Source organism: Lygodium microphyllum, chromosome 20 (genome assembly GCF_053477565.2).
Source record: "Lygodium microphyllum isolate KBCC chromosome 20, Lygodium_microphyllum_v1.1.10, whole genome shotgun sequence".
Classification (NCBI taxonomy): domain Eukaryota; kingdom Viridiplantae; phylum Streptophyta; class Polypodiopsida; order Schizaeales; family Lygodiaceae; genus Lygodium; species Lygodium microphyllum.
Window position 1 is genome coordinate 55,806,376 of NC_141154.1, and position 21,482 is coordinate 55,827,857.

The 21,482-nt window shown below is 42.2% G+C and overlaps 2 protein-coding genes across 4 annotated transcripts in view; both read right to left on the bottom strand.

Moving 5' to 3' along the window:
* The window catches only part of LOC148018916 (WD repeat and SOF domain-containing protein 1), a 133,587-nt gene that overhangs the window by 18,395 nt on the left and 93,710 nt on the right, over window positions 1-21,482 (bottom strand). For all 3 annotated transcript variants that reach the window (XM_087701219.1, XM_087701218.1, XM_087701217.1), the window contains exons 7-11: window positions 8,267-8,336; window positions 8,110-8,144; window positions 7,538-7,612; window positions 7,350-7,445; window positions 5,383-5,446 (exon numbers count right to left, since the gene is read on the bottom strand). In XM_087701219.1, the coding sequence (XP_087557345.1) occupies window positions 5,383-5,446; window positions 7,350-7,445; window positions 7,538-7,612; window positions 8,110-8,144; window positions 8,267-8,336 (340 nt within the window). The remainder of the gene's footprint in view (window positions 1-5,382; window positions 5,447-7,349; window positions 7,446-7,537; window positions 7,613-8,109; window positions 8,145-8,266; window positions 8,337-21,482) is intronic.
* On the bottom strand, window positions 2,642-3,364 carry LOC148018917 (uncharacterized). The gene has a single exon (XM_087701051.1). It carries the CDS (start codon window positions 3,362-3,364, stop codon window positions 2,642-2,644), a length of 723 nt encoding a protein of 240 aa, XP_087557177.1.

Below are 21,482 nucleotides of genomic sequence, written 5' to 3' on the forward strand. Positions count from 1 at the left end.
GAGGGCCTAGCTCTAGTCCGAGCAATAATTCCATGTATCCGCCTATCAAGGTGTCGTCAGTGTCTGTGTTGAGGCCTAGGATGTCTGGATCGGCTAAGCTGAACGGCTCCATCAATCAGTACTCCTTGTCTGTGTGTGGACTGTGGCGGTGAGAGAGGCTCTGGTGTGGACTGTGGCTATAATTGTATTGAAGTCTTTTGAGTCTCCTTTGCAAAGAAGTCTGTGAGCTGCCTCTATGAAGGGCCACGGTGTCCTCGAGCAGTTGTACTCTTGAGGCGCATGTCACGAAGCCGTTGTATCTCAAGAAGAACGAGGCCAAGGCATCGCCGATTGGTAAAATCCATGACTCTGGATAGTGGTCCAAATTCATCTCTAAAGAGACAGTGGAAACGACCAGGGACCTCATAATACGCTAGCCAGCAGCACAGCAGATATAATGCTCCTTTGTCTCTACCTCTAATTGGCATATTTGGCATATGCGCTCCTCTAGTGCGATGGATCTATATCTGCCAGTCTCAATCTCTAGTTGATGTGAGGAGGTGCGCAAATGGCCAATAGTACATTTGATCCCATGGGAAAGGTGGATGTCCATGTATCTCGGGCGAACAATAAATCCATTATCTATAGTATGAAGGAAATGCTCGTAGTAGAAAGCCATCTTTGTCCCTAGCTCCTGCCCTGGTATCAACCATGTCCGCCTGATATCCAACTGGGTAAGATCCATCCTAATGATCTTGCGAATCTCTAACTTGCTCAGATCAAGGGATGGTGCATCAAGGGAGTACTCGAAGGGGGGTAACTTGTCCATGCTAAAGCCATGCAGCTCAAACCAGGCCGACATCTGTGCATACCAACATGAAGTATCACCCTCTCTAGCAAGCTGCCTGGAGGACTCAAGGGCCAACCGTGCATATCTGTGTTTGGGTAAGTCACATAGGCTATGTATGTATGCCACCGATCGGGTGAGGGCCTCTGCCACAATCGGTGTAGTTGCTAGCTCGGCTCTGATGATCTCATGTGGCACTAAGGCCTTACATCTGATCATCCAGGAAATCGTGGACACTAGGGGTTTCTCCATCGATCTCCATCCATCATAAGTGCCCCCTGATCTGCTACAGTGGTCAAGATTGGGCCCCCATATTTGTACTCCATAAAGTAGTGTGGATGTGACTAGTGTATCGAAGAGCCATAGCTTGGTGCCGGGTTCTTGGAATTGCACCTGTGAGCACATCCTCTCCAAACCACCTAGTCTTGTGTATCCGCAAGTCAATCTAGTGTCTACTGCATCTCACATAGAAAAGGTGGGCCCTATGAATAAGACTCCCAAGTATGTATAAGAATCCACATACTCTAGCTCCTCAGATCCATATGTGAATTTAGGTGTTGATCTCCTGACCCACTGTGATGTAGTATTAAATACCATCACCTTGGTTTTACCAACGTTCACTGAAAGCCCACTGTCCAAAGTATAGGAGTGTAATGCATCCAAGTGCCTCTCTAGATCCTCTAGAGAGTTAGCTATCAATACAATGTCATCTGCATACAATAGGAGAGGTATCCAAGTGCCAGCTAGTGGAGCTCCTCTATCTCCTTCATGTGAAATATAATCAGCAATCCCATCAATGTGCAGACCAAATAATGTCGAAGAGAGGGGGCATCCCTGCTTCACCCCAATGGTGGAGTAAATAGGTGCCAAAAGGCCCTCAGGTGTCCGGACTCTGCCCACAACTCTCTCATACAGTGCCAAAATACCCCAACTAAGCTCTTTCGGTACTCCCATGGCATGCAATCTATGTATTAGCCTGTCTCTCGATACTGTGTCAAAGGCTTTGCGGAAGTCCACAAAGCAGCAGTAGGTCCATCGGCCATGGGCCCTTCCCTCCTCAACGATCGCTCTGAATGTGAGGATGTGATCCAATGTGGAGAAGCCTCTCCTAAAGCCAGCCTGTCCCTGTGCTCTAAGACCCCACATCACTGCCCACTTGCTTAACTCATGCTTAAGGATGGAAGCATATAGCTTAGCCAATGTATGCCCAACCATCATAGTCCGATAGTTATTCGGTAGAGTAGGGTCCCCTAACTTGAGGATAGGCACAATAGTGTTCGTGCTCCAGCTTTCTGGTAGGCCTTCACATCTCTAGCATGGATCAAGTGCTCGGCTACTAATCCATCATGATCTTGTGCCTTTCCTCTCCTAAGACTGTCAATGGCCTCTCGGACCCTACTTTCTGTAAAGAAAGTGGTGGTCTCTGGACAAGGCTCAAGTGGGTCAAGAAGAGATGGCTCAGGCCTCTCGGACCCTACTTTTTGTAAAGAAAGTGGTGGTCTCTGGACAAGGCTCAAGTGAGTCAAGAAGAGGTGGCTGACCCTCCACAGTATAAAGACTAGCTGCATACTCCTCCCATACAGCAGTGGACGTAATAGGTGTGGTCGGGCAATGCTCTTTGAAAAGCCTCCAAGCCTCTCTAGAGTCCTCGTTCAAGAATAACTGATATAGGTCTCGCTCCAGTTGGGCCAACAATGTTCTCTTCTTCCACCGTGTGAGGCGTTTAAAGAGAATCTGTGCCTGTCTATGGGTAGTGGACCCCAATGCTATCTCTATCTATGGTCGTGCTTTGGTCTCACGGCACTCATCATCATACTAGCTATTCCAAGGTGTCACCCCAGTGGAGGCTCTCTGTGTGGGTCGTGAGCGTGGGAAGGCTACACCTGCAGCGATGTGTAGGGCCTCACTGAACTGCTGAGTCAGCTCCTGTAATGGAACGTCGGGGTCTGCATCATGTAACAATCTAAGGATCTCCGCCTCATAGATATCCTCTGTCTCTCTGGAAAAGAGGTCGATGGTGAATGATAGGTAGGCATGATCCACTGCAACTCCGAGAAGGTGTGGGGATATTGAGAGATCCTGGATGTGAAATATCAACATCAGTGGGGCAAGAACATAGTCTACTGAGCTAGCACCGTGTTGGTGAGGATAACATGTGAAGGTGCCGGATAGGGGGTATCTAGCCAGGCCATTAAGAATGGCCAACTTGTGTGATGTGCCCATCTCCACAAGATATCTCCCATATTCGGTGACTTCCCCTATATCCTGAGATGTCCTCTCCAACTGTAGCTCTAACATATCCTGCTCTTGTAGCATCTCCTCACATGCATCAAAGAAAGACACATGATGGGAGGCTATCTTGGCATTAAAGTCTCCTAGTAAGATAACCTCGCCCTCCTTAGAGAACTCCCAAATATCCTCATCCAAAGCCACATATGGTGATTGCCCCTTGGGTGGGGTGTATCGGGACGTCATAGGAGGGAAATAGCATATGGCAACATACAAAGTGTGTTCCTCACCACGCACTCTCACCCACATGTATTTGGCCTGCTCATCTCTACGGACTACCTGGATCATCTGTTGTAGCTCCTCCCTAAATAAAAGTGCCACTCCTCCCAACCTGCGATTACTGTGGTCTGTGCGTGTCTCCTTCCTGCAAGCTCACTCCCACGTATAGCCTGTCACCCGTAAAAGTGTAGTATGTGGTCCCTGATGTGTCTCTAAGTAGAACACTATATCTCTCCCTCTGAATGTCTCCTCAAAAGCTCCCACATCCAATCGGAGGGCTCCATTACAATTCCAAACTGCCACTACAAGGCTGGTCCCATAGGTCTCACACCGTCATTTGTGGCGCCTCTCCATGACTACCACTCTCCCTCTATAGAAGGCGAGTTTGTGAGAGAGAGAAAGAGAGAGAGAGAGAGAGAGGCTTCTCATTGGGGGTCTCCCGATAGGCAATGTGCTACTTGTAATGAGACACCAGTTCATCTTTTTATTTCTTGCCTAGTTGCCAAATAGGTTTGAGACTTCATTTCCACAGTGTTGACCTTGTTTGACAGGTCAAAGAATCACTGTGCATTCTTGGGTCCTTGGCAAGATGCCTTCTTTAGCCAAGTTGCAATCTCATCATCCTTTCCTCTTCACTTGATGCGATGGATTGCTCTTTGGCACATCTGGTGGACTAGAAATACCTTTATATTTGATTTGACCTTGAGTATCCGTGGCCATGTGGGACACGTGTGAGGCTTGCTATTATGAAAGATTTCTTCTATGATTTCAACAAGCCTCATTATTGGAGAGGTGGCTGTTCCATGCATGGACACTGTTCGCTCCACCCTTGCTATACCATCTTCATGATCCCCTTTCTTCGCTCCTATGGATTGTTGCATGATAGCTTTTTAGAGAGTGTTTGTTCGTGTATTGTGTTCTTTTGTTAGCCTTTTGGCTTTGTGACAGCTATTGCCATTTTGTTTGGTTGGCCTGAAGGCCTCATGTATTCCAAAAAGGCTATGATTGTGCTTCGTTGGCCAGAAGGCCTAATGTAAATATTTCTATACATTAATTCAAACTTCTTCACAAAAAGAGAGAGTGTGTGTGTTTATGTGGAAGTTGATGCTTGAAAAAAGGAGGTTGGAGGTTCTAGCCAAAAATATCCTATTTTTTTGTACGAAATCATACTAATACGTATCATATGGATCGTACCATACTATGTACGGAGATAACCCTGATTGTTGTACATCAACAACAATATGAAACAACAGCCAACGATCATGCAAGTAGAGATGGATAGCATCCGAAGGATGTTGTGGAATGCCATAGTCACAAGATCCTCACATGATTCATTATCAGATCTCATGTAATGCCTGTTTGACCACACTGATATGCTAAAAGTAGGCATGCACATAGCTCAAACCCTCTTGACAAGAATGAGGAATACCCTAATAAACAAGGATCGTGCAAAATTCCCATTAATTGCCAAACAACAGGACAACTATTGTGTTGGAGATGACCCTTACAGCTTTGTGGAATAGTTGAAACAACAAAACATCGAACGAACTTTACAAAAAAATTGTTTTTTCAAGAAAATTGTGGGTCTTGATCCTTTTCTCTTTGCAGTTAACATCTACCAAAACCCATGGGGGACAGATTATCTGATATCATCTTTTATGTACAGTCCAGCTTACGAATAACAAGGTAATATAAATTACGTAAATTTTTCCTGGTATCATAGGTGCAACATGCATACACATTACTCAGAATCTATTTTGAATCACAATTTATTTTCAGACAGTTAGTAACCCCTCTTTCCTGCTAAAACATAACAAATTTACAATTAGCAGTCTATTATGACACAGAATAATATACAATATATATACACAGAGACTAAAAGCATCAAAATATTTTTTCACAAGGACCATTATAACCTCAGTTTCTTCCACCATATTGCAGATTAAGAGCAGAATCACAGCTTTGAAAACGTGAACAGCAGAACATAAGCTAGAAAGTAAAGCATAGACAATCAGCTTAAGGAAAAAATATTGTCGAACATAGTATACCTGCATTATTAGCTTTCTTATTGGAGTTCCCATTCGAAGATCATACAGAGCAATGCTTCGATCACTATAATAAGAAGGCCCCACCCAAAAGAAAAAGAACATGCTAGTAAAACATTGAGCTTTTTACTTGAAAATCAACTCACAAAGAAATCATCACTTGAGAAGGTGAAGATCTGTGTGAATGCCCTACATTTGCTGCATAATTCAGATCCTGGGGTTGAAAAGCTAATCCAAGCAAAAAGGAATCTTAATGGTCAAACAGGTAATAGTGACACCACTACAATACAATTCTGTCCAAAATATTTTATTTCAGCCCCAATGACTTGAAGTCAAGATGCATGTAAGCAAAAAGAAAATTGAAGTTTTATAGCCCACCAGACTAGTTGTGGGAACAACCATTGTATTTGTAAAAAGAAAATAGAAACAGCTATAAAAATAAAATGAAGATTATATTTGTGCTAACCATGCTTTATATGCTATCAAAGGCTCTAATCTTGTACCTTTATGGCAATCAAAAATCGTAGCTCTATGTCTAAGATTGCCATGGTTATTTGGCTTCGTTTTTGGATTACAATTGATAGCACATGATCATAGTCATGGGGATACTATTGTCATCTTGGGTACCTTGAAGCATGGGTTTAATAGCTTTGACATTTTTGAGTAACACATTGCAATAGGATGCCTCGTCTATACATACTAAGGTTATAGCTAGTGGTGAGTTGTGACATTTCTTCTTTTCGTCGCATATTTCATGTGTGCAATCCGCGAATATGATGGATCCAGAGTTGACCACTCCCTAACTAAAAAGGGATAAAGGCACACAAAGCATCTTTATAAGAACAAAATGCCAATGCATGGAGGAATGCAAAGGGCAATGCAATATGTCATGCTAATGCAAACTGCAATGCAACGGTGCCACTTAGACAATGCCCACAAGGGATCTGTTCACTTGATGCTTGGTCCTAAGTGTCCAAAAGCAATAAGTAAACTAAAACATTATAGATTACAACATAGAGTTTAGATAATGAGCTAAATTAATGTATTTAATTTCAATTCATTTGTTTTTCATCTTGTTTTAAATTTCATTTTTTTCCTTTTGATTTCACTTTTTCACTTATTAGATTACATTTAGTTCATTTTGTTTTTGGTTTTGGTTTATTTTTCATTTTCTTTTTCATATTTGTCTCTTTTTTAATTTTGTATTCTCATTTAGTTTTTATTTTAAATTTCGGATAAGAGGCCGTCGGTGGCAAGAAATTGTTTGTACATTCTCTTCTTGCCATGAGCTTGGGTGTTGTAGCCCAAAGAAGCTATGCATGCCGGTATACCTGGTCTAATGATTGAGGCATCCTCATAAATTTGGAGAATATAATCTTTATCGAAGGTCATCTTTGCGGCACATGAACTGCTGGTAAAATCCATGTCCTCTCAATGTCTATCTCAGAGGTCTCCACCTTGGTGACTTGGTTCATCTCAGTGTGACTACGCTGCATGGTAGATGCATCTTCTTTGTACTGCAGAAGTGGCACTGAATCCATCTGGACACCATGGTCCCTCAGCAATGCACTAGTCTATGCAAACCAGCACCATGTGTCTTCTCCTATGGCCAGCTGGTCAAATCACAAAAATGATTGACACAGAATCTTAAACTTGACTGAACTATTAGGTGTTCTGATATTTCCTTGACCAGGTTAACTTTAGCCTTTATATCCTCTCGCATCACATCAATAATTTCCTCTGATATATCATATGTTAAGGCATTTGAAAGCTTCGCCTACTGTCCAGAGGTCTGATCTGCCCATTTATGTTTCTTTCAAATGCTCTTATCACCACATAAATGTTCCCCAGCAATGCAGCACAATTGAGGACTCAATTATCCATTATGGATCATTACGGACATTGCAGCGTAAAAAGAACAGAAAAGAGGTGAGAAGGGTGGGAGATGAATAGTCCGTAAAGATAGTCACCTTGCTGTGGTCACAAAAACCTCAGGTTCTGCAGGATTGAAACGAACTGAAATGACTGTGTCTGCCCCCCAAGAAAAACTGGTGATAGGTTCCGACCTATGATAATGTTTACAAAAGCCATACACCAACAGAATGTTAGTTAAAAATACAGCCCACAATATGCAGGAAGTGGAAACTTCTCTCATCACCTATTATGATCCCATATATCAACTTGAGCACCAGCAGTACCAAAAAGGCTACCATTCCATTGATGATCAATTGCTCTGCAGGAAATACGTATATAATAGTTACAAAGCAATAGACATTCCAACTGTCACAACAGTCCTACTCCATGAACCCTGCACAATTCTATTTTTGTAATATGGAGACATAAAGAGAGAACAAGCGCAAACAGCCCTCAAAATTAACTAACAATTTTAACATTTAAACTCATAAAGACTGAGGTTTCAAAGTCACAATGATGTATGCTGAAGATACTCCCTTAGAATACAGTCCCAACAACAACAGACAATGCTTCGGGCAACTTTGACCTGACTGAATGTGTCATCCATTAGGACTAACAGAATGTCTTCTTTCAACCATACTACTCTCATCAAAAATCCAGTTATCCTTTCTAAAACACAATTGCTATGATGTGCACGCCATGCTAGCTTGTAAATCATATCAGGACTTACTATGTTGATCATAACATAATACAAGTTATAGCTGCTAAAACTGAGATTAGATCCATAAACCATAACAATGGTCCAAATAAACAAACCTGAAAGCATTTTTACCAACATGAATCGCCACAGGCTACATGCAAAAAGGAAAAACCACCCCCCAAAAAAGAAAAAGAAACAGAAGTTAGATTAAATGCAACCAGTCAAATTGCTGAAGCAAACTAGCTAAGAAACATTGTCAGGGTGCATAGTCACCTCTTGAACAACTGCATCATCAATGCTCAAGTCACCAATTTCCACATGCGGGAATCCCCATACCCTCACTCTGCATAACATAAATCTTGCGTCAAATAACTGTCAATAAAGAGGTCCAAACAACTTCTACTTGGAAATCAAAAACATATCATATCAAGAAGACACTTTCAAAATCCAAGACTACAAGTCATGTCCAGTAGATTTTAATGGAAATTAATATTCATTACAAAACTGCAGCGAAACTTGGCTTATGAGAAATTCAGGGGGAAATGTTGAAGTACCATTGTCAACATTTTAAGATCAATATGCAGAAAAAGCAGCCCCTGAAATCTCAGATCTCCAAAAATTCAAACGGACACAAGCACATAAAATTAATTTCTTTGAGATGATCATAAAATCATAAGCTGCCCAAAACATTTCCTTTTGTCAAGGAACATCCATTTGATCGGGCCTCTTTCTATGTTCTATAAGACAAGGATTCAATTCTACCAGCCCCAGTTTTCCTACAGGACTTTTCAAATCATTGACTTGTATCCTTAGATTCTACCTATACATGGATAACATACATGTGGCCCATGGAGTTGTCAAGGTACTGACATTCCTTACATCACCTCTAAGTCTTTGAATATTATTGAGTGCACAGATGTATTAAGTGCAATCTTCCCCACACTCACCCAGTCTCACCATTGGGGCAGTACAAACAAGGAGAAGGTAGACAATACACTGCCATTCAGTCCCCTCCATAGTTCGTCTTCAAAGTATTGACTCAAAGGGCTAACAGAAAAGTGACACTCCTTGAAGCAGACAATTTTGCATATGCAAAATGTCATTTCCAATGAATAGAAACATGAACCTTTTCAAGCTCTAGAGTGAAACATAAGGCCCTTTGTACGGGGAGGTGGGGTGTGTGTGGGGGGGCAGCAGGGTGGGGGTGGCGGGGCGGACAATGCCTGGAGGGGAAATTTTTGGGGATTTTCATGTACTAGTGAAATTTTGCTCAGCTGAGCCAAATTTACTAACATTGGTGCACATTTGGACTGGAGAAATTTGGGGCTTTTTGCAAAGTTTTGTCAATTTTTGCTAATTTTTCTTGTTTTATGCTCTCGAGAACATGTATTAATGCAATCGGGGTAGATTGGTCAATGAAATTTTGGGGCTTTAGCTGAAAGTTGTGAATTTTGGCAAAGTTGATGTGACAAATGCACTTTTGGGACATTGCTAAAGCAATCTTGGTACTGTAAGCAATGAGATGCATCACCCACTTGTGAGATTTCGGAGAAATTGCAAAGATTTTTTGGTGTTTTTGTGTATCAGAAGTTGACTTGGTCACATATGCATACAGTACACATGTTGGGCAGCTCCCATGGAGTTGATGTATTGTTGAATATTCATGTTATAGTAGTCTTAGTGATTATTTGCAGATCAGGGATTGTTGCAAATGTATTTTTGGAGATATTGCTGAAGCGGGAGTCACCTTACAGTGATGTATGCATGTGATGTATGCTGAAATTTCAGTTATACTGCTGAAAATCATCCGTTCTACTGTTGTACATGTACGTGGACTGAACCTTGGTCTTATTGTCTAAAAATTTGGGCTGAAATTAGCTGAATATTCAGCTCATTGTTTGCTGTCATAAATTGTAGGATTGATTTTTGGATGCATTGCTGAAAAGTGGCTGCAAATGCTTCTAGCAGCAATGACACTAAATCCCTTCTTGAAATCAAGAGGTTTGATGGCACTGGCCTTGACTTGTGGAAGGACACGATGCAAGGCATTTTGTTCCTCAAGGATTGTGATGATGCTCTCTTGGAAATCAAGCCTGCAACTATGACATATGAGAATTGGGCTAGACTCAACAAGAAGGCCATTGCATACATTAAAATGGCTATATCTGATGATCTACTTGCAGACATTAAGCGCCTTGATACAGCATATGCTACATGGAAAAAGTTGATGGACACTTACAAAAATACAACTCCAGTAAATCAAGTGCATCTCATGCACAAGCTTGTAAACATGGAGTTGGATGAGTCTAAGCCAGCATCAGAACATTTCAGTGCTTTCACAGGGATTTTGAGTCAGTTGCAAGACTTTGGTTTGCAGCCCTTCAATGATAAATTGAAGGCTATTTTTTGTTGATGACCTTGCATGATAGCTGGGAGTCTTTAGTTGTTTCACTAAACAACCACCCTGATGTAACCTTTGATGGTGTTAGGGACCCTATTCTCAATGAAGAGATTAGAAAAAAGTCCAATGGAGAAAGCAACAGTTCAGCCTATCATCTTAGAGGCAGGTCAAAAAAGAGGGGTAATGCAAGAAATAAAGGCAAAAGCAAGAGTAAAAGAAAGAGCAAACAGCAAGATGTTACTTACTATCAATGTGGGCATAAAGGGCATAAAAAGCTTGATTGTGGATACTACAAGAAAGAGCAAGAAAGGAAGAAACAGCAAGGAAAGAAAAAGAAGGATGACAAGAAAGATAATGACATCTCTCCCTCAAAAGAAGGATGACAAGAGAGATGATGACATCTCTCCCTCAAAAGAAGTTCCAGAAGTAAATGTTGCATCTAGTATGGTCATTGAAGGGCTCTTCGACGCTGGAGAGAGACTTGTTGCAACCTCATGTAATGATGTAGATGTTATGGCAGCAATAAGTGATATGCACATCACCAAAATGGAGGTGATTCATACCTTACTTTCAGCTCATCATGGGCTGTCCCAATCATGGATAGTGGACAGCGGTGCCTCCTTTCATGTTACTCCGTCTTTGGAGTCATTTTCCGAATACACTGCAAGTTGCTTAGGTAATGTTTACTTGGGCAACAATTATGCATGTGAAATAGAGGGTATAGGTACCATTCGCTTGGCCCTTGAAAATGGGCAAGAGCTGATTTTGCAAGATGTCAGATATGTACTTGGCATAAAGAAAAGTTTATTGTCAGTTGGGCAACTTGATGCAAGAGATATTTTACTACCTTTGGTGGTGGATATTGGATGGTCCACAAGGGCTCTGTGCTGATTATCAAAGGCAACAAAAAGGGGACTTTGTATTATTTGCAGTGTAAAGCATTACCTGGCAAGTTTTTGACTATGGCTGAAGTTCATTCACAGATGGAACTTTGGTATAAAAGAATTGGCCATATAAGCCAGATAGGCCTTCAAGTTCTCTCCTCATTAGGGAGTTTGGATGTAAAAGACTCTAGTCTCGACTTTTGTAATCATTGTATTGGTGTCATAAGAAGTCCAATGCTCTTGATTTAGTACACTCTGATGTGTGCACTATGCTTGTTAATTCACATGGGGATGCACGGTACTTTGTCACTTTTATTGATGATTTCAGTAGAAAGTCATGGGTGTATGTGTTAAAGAGTGAAAAGAAAGTGTTGGATGCCTTTAAAAGGTTTCATGCTTTTGTTACCACACAGAAAGGGCTTAAGTTAAAAGCTATAAGAACGGATAATGGGGGCGAGTATGTTTCTAATGCATTTAAAAAGTTTTGTGAGATGCATGGCATTAAGAGGGAGTTGACAGTACCTTACAATCCGACATCCAATGGCATGGCTGAAAGATATAATCACACACTTTGTGAGAGAGTCAGATGCATGCTATCCACAACTAAACTCCAACAACAGTTCTAGGGACAGGCTCTTAAAACTGCAGTTCATGTATGCAATTGCTCTCCAAATCGTGCATTGGAAAATGGCATTCTTGAGGAGGTTTGGTATGGCAAACCTGCTTCATATGACCATTTGCATGTCTTTGGTTATGATGCCTTTGTGCATATTCCTATAAATCAAAGGACTAAACTAGACATGAAATCCATCAAGGGCATCTTCATGGGATATGGTGATGAGGGAGAGATGGGTTATAGATTTTGTCTTCCTCAAGATAGGAAGATAGTATGTCGCCGAGATGTAGTATTTAATGAGGCAAAGTTGCTGAAAAATGCTACACATGGTGACCTTTACAAAAAGAATGTCAAATTTAAGCATGAACAGCCAGCCATTCAGCAACCATTAGATGAAGTTTTTGTCCCTTTTGATGCTAAAAATGAGTAGCAACCTATTGTGCTACAACCAAAAGATAATGGACAGCAAATAGATGCACATGATGGAATAGAACAGCAAGAAAAACATGCTAAAAATAGGTTACAGTAGGAAGAAAATGCTGAAAATCAGCCACCAAGTGATGGTGTGCACATACCTGAGGATGTAGACTCATTACCTATCAATACAGATCATTGGGTAAGAAGGTCTACCCGTGTCAAAAGGCAGCCACAGAGGTTTCAGCCATATTTGGATTGCATTTTATTGATTGAAGGTGAGCCTCTAACATTTAGAGAGGCATAGTCGTGTGAAAACAAGAGAAAGTGGGAGCTTGCTATACAGGAAAAGATGAAGTCTCTGTATGCTAATAACACATGGAAGCTTGTACCTTTGCCCAAGGATAGAAAAGCTATTCCTAATAAATGGGTTTATAAGGTGAAATGTATTGATGGAAAGCCCAAATACAAGGCACATTTGGTTGCTAAGCGCTCTACCCAAAAGCAAGGTATAGACTTCCAAGAGGTTTTTTCACTGGTGGTGAAGATGACTACGCTCCATGTTTTGTTTGCTGTCATCCTTGGATTTAGAGTTGGATCGAATGGATGTGAAGACTGTTTTTCTTCATGGTGACCTTGATGAAGAGTTGTACATGAAACAACCCAAAGGTTTTGCTATTCTAGGAAAAGAGCGTTTAGTTTATAAGCTAAAACGCAACTTGTATGGGCTAAAGCAAGCCCCTAGACAGTGGTATGAAAATTTTAATAATTTTATGCTCAGCCATGGATTCAAACGCAATCATGCATATCACTGCTTATACACTAAAAAGGTTGATGATGGAAGCCTTATTGTGCTGGTTTTATATGTGGATGACATGTTGATTAAAGAAAGCATAAGAGTACCTTACATACTCTTAAAAGACAGCTGAGTTCAGCCTTCTCAATGAAAGATTTGGGAGCAACTGAACACATTTTGTGCATGCGCATTAAAAGAGATAGAGGGCAGCACTTGTTGTTTCTCTCACAAGACAAGTACATCAGCAAAGTACTTGACAGATTTAATATGGCTGATACTAAGCCTCTTGGTGTGCCTTTACTGCCATATACAAAGCTTAGTAAGCTGATTGTCCAAAAGATGATGCAACTGTATTGCTATGAAGGGCATACCTTACACATCAACTTATGGTTCTATTATGTACGCCATTGTTGCAACTCGTCCAGACATTGCTCATGCAGTGGGAATTGTTAGTAGATTCTATTGAGAAACCCTTCACCCGCAATTTGCGTTTTTGTGTTTCTGCATTTTACATTTAGGGTTTGCGTCTAGGGTTTGCAGCCCCAAAAAGGGGCGCCACCCTAGACTGATTGTGTCTATTTTTGGACCACTCTCTCATTCATTCCTAACGGCTGATTCATTCAATTCGTCACCTCTTCTCTCCAGCCTCTCCACTACCCTCACACCCCTTCAAGAGGACATTATGGTTTGTGGTTCGTGGCTGTCGTCATCATCTTCCTTGTGCTATGGCACCCTTATTCCCTTGTATCACATTCACTCCATGATTGAGAACTTCATCATTCTATTTATCATAGTTTCTTCTCTCTTCTCTTCTCTTCTCTTCTCCATGTTTGCCGAGTTCACTCCGTATTCCTCCCCGCAAACCCTACTATCTCATTGGTACGTCATCTTTTGACATGATATCAGAGCTGGATCTACTCAAACAACGGCAAAGATCCTCCACTCTAGTAAAGGCAAAGATCGATGGCAGGTTCGACATCCACTTCTCTTCTTCTTCGCTACATCAAAATCTCGTTTTTGTAGGTTTCAGGTGTTTTCAGCTTGTTGCCCACACCTCTTTCACGGAGAACATCGCAGTCTCAACTGTCCCTTGCTGTCATCTACAATCTAGCGCCAGTTTTCAGCCTTCCACCCGTAGTTTGCAGCTGTTTACAATAGAGCGACTGTTGCTGATCACTCTCCATTCAGAAAAGAATCTAGTTTTTGCAAATTACAAATATTTCAGCTTGCTGCCCACACCTCGGACGTGGAGGACATCGCGGTCCAAGCTGGCCGTTGCTGTCTACAACAGTCTGGCACTTGTTTCCAACCTGCCACACACTATTCAGAGCTGACTTCAGCATAATGACTACTGCTGCCGATTTTTCCTGCGTTTTTAGTCTTTCTCTCTCCTGCAACCTGCGTTTTTAGTATTTCTCTCTCCTTACCTACGTTTTTCTACTAGTTGCAACCTCTTACTACTGGTAGCATCCTCCTCCCACTAGCTCACTTCCAGCCCTTCCATCGGCCTCTCACCCCTTGCGGTGGACATTGCAGTTCATGCTTCACACTACTCTCACACCCCTTGAGGTGGACATTGCGGTTCGTGGTTCGCGGCGGACCTCTTCCACCTCTTCCTTCTTCAACAAGGCATACTGGTATCCACGGCTTCTTTACCAACAGACGACTAGACTACTCGGTGCTCCTATTGTGGCATCACCGGACACACCACCGATGCTTGCCGACTTCGATCTTTGCTCCCCACCCCCCTGGAGTATATGCATCTTCCACCAGGCACTCCTTGTGCCACCTCTCCTTTCTGGAACATAGAGATTGTTCTGCATCGACTATCAGAGTACTATGCTAAAAGCAATAAGACACATCCGATGTGCACTACGTGCTTTCGAGCACATGAAGGATCGATTGGTGCTACGACCTCCTGGAGATCATCACAATGCCAGCGGTAGTTTTCTCCCACCTGTTTCCAGGTACACTGGCTACCACAACCTGCGGTTCTGCAGCCCACTCCATCGAGAGACAATGATTATTTAAGATCGTCTCCTCATCAGCCTGCTCCTTCGAGAGATGGTGGCTGCTCGACTCCTTCCTCTTCTTGTGCTTCCCGGTCCGCTCCATTGAGAAACAGGGACTGTTGCCCACTCATTGCTCACTCTGAGCCCCACCCTTCACCCTCGCCTACTCACGCTCAAGAGGCTACCTCTCTGGGAGTTCTTCACCACCCCAAACCCCTTCTTCGATACGATCGGCAACGCTTCCTTCATTCTCAGACATTTCGAAGTCTGTGATCCATGAGTTTTTGGATTCCCTATCTACCTCAGAGGGGGATTCAGAGGGGGATGATCTTTCTTTGCCCTCCGAGGGAGCATCTACATCTACTACTGTACTCCCCAGAAGCTTTGGAAGCTTCTTGGGGAAGCTTCTAAAGCCCTTAATAAGCCCCCCCTCATATGGACCCTTGAGCCTTTTTTCCCACCCTCGCAATAATTCCCTCCTAAGGGCTCCCTTAGGCCCTTCCCCCCCCCCCCCCCCCCCCCTAATTTGCCATTAAAGGTACCTTCATGTGGTCCTTAGGCCCTTCCCCCCCCCCCCCCCCCCCCACACACACACACACAACAAGAAAAGCCCCTTCTCGTGGCTTTAGTAAGCCCCACTTTAAAGAGGTTTTCCTACCCCCTTCCCGGGAATTGAACTCCAAGCCCGTGGGTTTCCCCCTCCCTCACGAAAAATCTATGTAAGGCCTTTTCCGCCCTTGCCTTTCTTTTCAACCCCTCAAAAAAAAAAAAAAAAAAAAAAGTACCATTTTTTCCGTGGAACCCTATTCAAGGCCTTTAAAAAGCCCATCAAGCTTTTCCTTTGGATTTCCTTCAATCTCCCAAATTAACCCAAGGCTAAACCCCTTTCCGTGTATTCAATTCGCACCGAAGCTTCTACAAAAGGAAGGAAAAAAACATTCACAAGGGACGGCTGAATTACAAAGGGAGTTTCGCAAAGCCGCATCCAAGACGGAAGGACCGCATTCGCGATGGCTCCTAAGAAAGCCCAAGGCGCAACCGCAGGAGGATCGTCTCCTAGCATCCACGTGGACATCTCACTACAAGTCCAAGTTCTTCTTCCTAATTTTTATTTTATGTTGTTATAATTCAATCGTGCGAGAATAATTTTTGGAGATAGAATGCATTTTTCGTCTTAAATATTTTGGTTAATTTAAAAGAATTAGCTTATGACGGACAAGTTCGGTCATTAGTATTTTCAATAAAATGAACAAAAATAAAGTGAGTAAAAAATTGATATGCATTTCTAGCAAGTAGTTTTTGTGCATTTCAATGAACTGAACTTAGATTAATATCCATATTTACAAAACGGAATTAAGATAGTGCACTCCGTTTAGACATGGAAGTATAGATTGCATGTCGCATTATTAGGACATATCTTCTTCGCAATAAGTCATTATGGAAAGTGCTAGGAATCCATAGGAAAGTGCAAGGCATGAAATGATTCTTAAGTTGAATAACTCTAGTCAATTGGTATAAATATCGTTTTTCAACTGCATAATTATTAGAAAAGGCTGCATGTTTTAGCATGAATCTTGTTCGTAAGCTCTAGGATGATTAATTGGAATTAGGCTATAACCTAACCTATGCTTGATCTTAAACCGGAAAAGTTAGGATTTGAAAATCAACTTACGTATAGATAATAAGTCATGTGGTTATGGAAATGATAGCGTAATTATCTTCAAAAGTAGATAGGTTAAATTGGCATAAACCTAAACACCTAAACCCGCGGAGTACTCGTTTTAGAAAGAGCTAATTCAATTCCAAGGAACTAACTAGAATTTAATACGTGACCTAGTCGCACGTATTGCTAAAACTGAAACTCCTATACCCTTAATACTTGCCCACATTCACAGAATCTAGGAACAACGGAACATACTTGAGAAGTGATCTAGGGTTTTTCCCTAGGAATCTCTCGCTAAAAAAAGATGGAACTTGGAACTGACAACGTCAGCCTAATGTAATCATGAACAAATTGTTTCGTGACTCCATTCGAAGGGTAAATAGTCCCATAGTTTGATGCGACACTTGTGCAACAAGGACAGAGTCGTATGATCTTGTGATTGGATCACAAGGGAATGGCCAATTTCTCAGAATGAGGTTGGCAGATTCTTACGCAAGTTATCTTGCAAGAGGATGAATAATCATCCTAATATAGTATCTTTCTAGGGTAAAGATAATTGCTTGGAAGCAAAGGACAAGCCAATAAATTGAAATAACATATAAACTTTAGATATTGATTAAGTCGAGTTAATAGGGTATGCCCTAACCCAGGATATTAGGGATCTTGCCAAGTCGCAAGTCATCCCGGATCGAGTGCTGGAGGCATTCGGAAAGAAGGATTCGCTCCTTAGCAGTTGGCCAACAATAAACGACCAATGGAAATGTTTGTGCTTGTTACAGATTTAAGAGCACTGTTTTGCTTTGTTTGATCAATGAATTAAAGAATAAATGGATATCTAATGCTTCAGGTTGAAGGCCTAAAAGGAGAGGCAGCTTCAATTACCCCCGATTGTCTGCCTGACCCTAACCAAGGGGTTGTTAACCGCGCCGGGAAGGTGGACCAAACCCGCCGTGAGAGGTCTCTCCGTTAAGCGCTACTTGGAGCAGGAGGACGCTTGGGTGCCAGGGGGAGCTCTGGCCGTAAATCCCTTGCCTTCCGGGCCCTGCACAAGAGGCTAACGTGACTCGGGATTGGATCTCGAGGCCCGCATACTAGTCTATGGGCGGAATCTTAGATTAGTGATCCCTGTGGATTGCTGGATAGTCTTCGAGCGGATTGTGGATAAGCCTACGGGCTGGACTTTATGTATTTCAAAGATAATATGATAATCTGTTAAAAAGAAACTTGTTTGACATTGCTTTTCTATGTCAAGTGCTATGATTACGTGAAGGAACCTGTGCCTAACGGGCTAATTAAGGAAGCTGATTGAAACATGTCCAACTAAATGTGTTAGGTAATTAAATAACTAAAACAACCTAAGGAAAGTGCAGTGGATGTGGCCATAGGTCCGTCCTATGGATAGGTGGTCCCGGTTGGCCGGGACCACAGCCAGAAGATCGTCAAAGAACACGAACAACAAAAGCGTTGACCTAGAGTTATAATTGATCCCGATTTTACGTTGTTTTAGGGGAACGGAATGGGACTATGCCTTATGGCAGAGAGGTTGAGCTTCGCATCCCTCTCGTTTTCCATTCTCCTTGAACCAAGTACAGCGGGAATCTGCTTCGGACCTGGCGTTTCTACGTAAAGTAGTTCGCTTGGGTTCGACGCTAGTTGTCGTTAGGTAATGACCAATAGGGAAAACCCTAATTTAGGTCGGTCCTAAGTGGGAACGGCCGGAATACTTCCGCTACGTGGCAGACGCGGAAAGTCCTAGATCGCAAACCCCGTAACATTCCATGGGAGTGCCGGACGAAGCTTCCTAGACATCCTTTCCGATGGACTACTAAGACGTGTCCCGAAGATAACAGGTGGATACGTTACAACTATGACTTCAGAGGGGACTCCTATTCCTCTAGTTTCAAAGGGGATCCCCACCCCCCGCTCAATCCTTCGCACACCCTAGCGGAGGCCTTTTACCTTCTTCTTCTACCCTTGGATAGGGTGGCTTCCTTCCAACGGTCATCTCACCATTTGATGCCCAAGATCTTGAAGATCTACTTATATCGGGACCTTGGAGGTTCAGCCGCAACTTGCTGACGAGACCTTCGTATTCCTTCTTGCATGGATGCATGGAGCTTGTGGCTTCTCTCCCCAGGTTGAGTTTCGAGTTCTCCAGTTCACTCTGTCTACTGTTCTTTACTATAGGTTCCCTTTCAAGTGGAAATCTTGGATCTTAGGGATCCTCTACATCTTCCTCCTCCTCTGCATTGCATATTTTCATCATCTCTGTACTAGGGCGCTTGGGCAAGTGAACAATTTCCCCACGAGGGACACTGTCCAAGAGGCACATGCTGCATGCGCATTCTTCAGCATATAGCATTTCATCTCCACCTTACTCTTTTTTTCTTTCCCTTTTTGGGCATGAGAGGGGGTGTTGAGAAACCCTTCACCTGCAGTTTGCGTTTTTTGCATTTCTGTGTTTTGCATTTAGAGTTTACAACCCCAAAAAGGGGCGCCACCCTAGACTAACTGTGCCTATTTATAGGCCACTCTCTCATTCATTCCTCATGGCTGATTCATTCAATCTATCACCTCTTTTCTTCCAATCTCTCGACTACCCTCACACCCCTTTAGGAGGACATTGCGGTTCGTGGTTCATGGCTGTCTTCATCATCTTCTTTGTGCTATGGCACGCTTGTTTCCTTGTATCATATTCACTTCATGATTCAGAACTTCATCATTGTATTCATTAGAGTTTCTTCTCTCTTCTCTTCTCTTCTCCATGTTTGCCGAGTTCACTCTGTGTTGCTCCCTGCAAACCCTACTGTCTCATTGGTACATCATCTTTTGACATATTCATGTCTAACCCTTGCAAACCACATTAGGAAGCAGTGAAATGTATCTTTACATACTTAAAAGGTACACAAGACAAGTGTATATGCTATGGAAAGGATACACTAGAGTTGCAAGGATTCTGTGATTCAGACATGGCTGGAGATCTTGACACTAAAAAATCTACCAATAGATATGTCTTACTTTGGCTTGTGGGGCTATTTCTTGGTGTTCAAGGTTGTAGAAAATGGTAGCATTGAGTACTACAGAGACTAAATATACTTCAACCACAAAAGCTTCAAAGAAAGCTATTTGGGTTGGCCGCTTAGTCAAAGATTTTGGTCTTTCTTCAAGTACTCCAGTGCTTGGTTGTGATAGCCAGAGTGCTATATGTCTGGCTAAGAATGCCATGTTTCATGCACGTACCAAACACAAATGTTCAGTATCACTTCATTCAACAGGTCTTGGATGATGGTCTTGTCACATTGACTAAGGTCAAAACTCACAATAACCCCGCAGATGTTTCACTAAAAGTTTTGCAAAGGCTCAACATGAGCATTGCATTCTATTAGTGGAAGTTGGCTAGCTTAAAGGTACCACTTCAGACCTTTAAGTGGGAAGTTGTTGGGTGTTGGGTGTAAAGTCCTATTAGTCTCAGTATGCATGAACTTACGAGTGTGAACACACCCTTATTTGTACCCTGACATATAAATACATTTTATTATTTGTGTACCATAGCACTTACTAGTACACTCATCTTGGGAGTCTCTCACTCTCAATCTCGACTCTACTCCTGCTCCATTTCTGTCTCGCACTCCATTGCGCTCTCCTCACAACAATGAAGACAAAGTGGATCTTTCTGAACAAAGTTCAAGGCAAATGGTGGTTTAGACAAGTACATGACCTAGTTGATTAAAGCAAGGGTTTCAACAAAAAGAAGACAAATCATGAGGACACATTACGGTTGAGCTAGGGTTTCCACTAAACGAAGGCATAGATCATGAGGACGTGTTTGTACCAACCGCTCACCTTACTTCAATTAGGTTTCTTTTGTGCTTGGCTACTCATTAAGGCTGGCCCATCTACCAAAAGGATGTAAAAAGTGCCTTTCTAAATGGTGTTTTGGAGGAAGTGGTCCATGTGGCTCAACCACCAAGCTTTGCAATCAAGGTTGTTCACTTCTAGAAATCTTTTTATGGGCATAAACAAGCACCCAAAGCTTGGTATCATCAAATTGACATGTTCTTTCAATATCATTCATTCTAGGCCTCTCGTTCAGTGCACCATTTTCTGTGCGGACTGTGCCGATATGAAGCGAAGAAATTCTCTATCATAGCCCCTAGACCATTCCTCTCATCTCTAACACATGCAAAATCAAGAAATCCATGGATTTGAGGGGGCGCAAATCCCCTCCCCCCCCCTTTTCACATGAGAAAAAATGTTTTTTGTTATGCCCCTAGCTTACTAAAAGTGAACCAATTCAGTTTTCTCATATTCACACTTCCCAGAAGTAGTTTTAGCCTACACAGAGAACCAAACGAGCCCAAAATCGCAAATGGACTGGACGCCTAGCTTCGTGGCATCGAAATATATCAAACTAAGAGTAGTGGATGAGAGTGAGAATGACTTGTGGGTACAATCAAGTGTATGCCTCTTTAGGTTTATATACATACATACATACATACATACATACATACATACATACATATGTATGTATGTATGTATATATGTATATATATATATATATATATATATATATATATAAAGTACAAATACTAAGGGTGTGTTTACACCCGAGAATATTTAAAAGGCACGAGAGCTCTCCCACCTATAGCCAATGTGCCTTGAGAGAAGAAAAGAATCACCTAAGTCTAGGTATGTACAAAGCT

Bases quoted from the DNA above. Each gene is read 5' to 3' on its own strand.
- LOC148018917 (XM_087701051.1), bottom strand. From the start codon at position 3,364: ATGTGGGTGAGAGTGCGTGGTGAGGAACACACTTTGTATGTTGCCATA.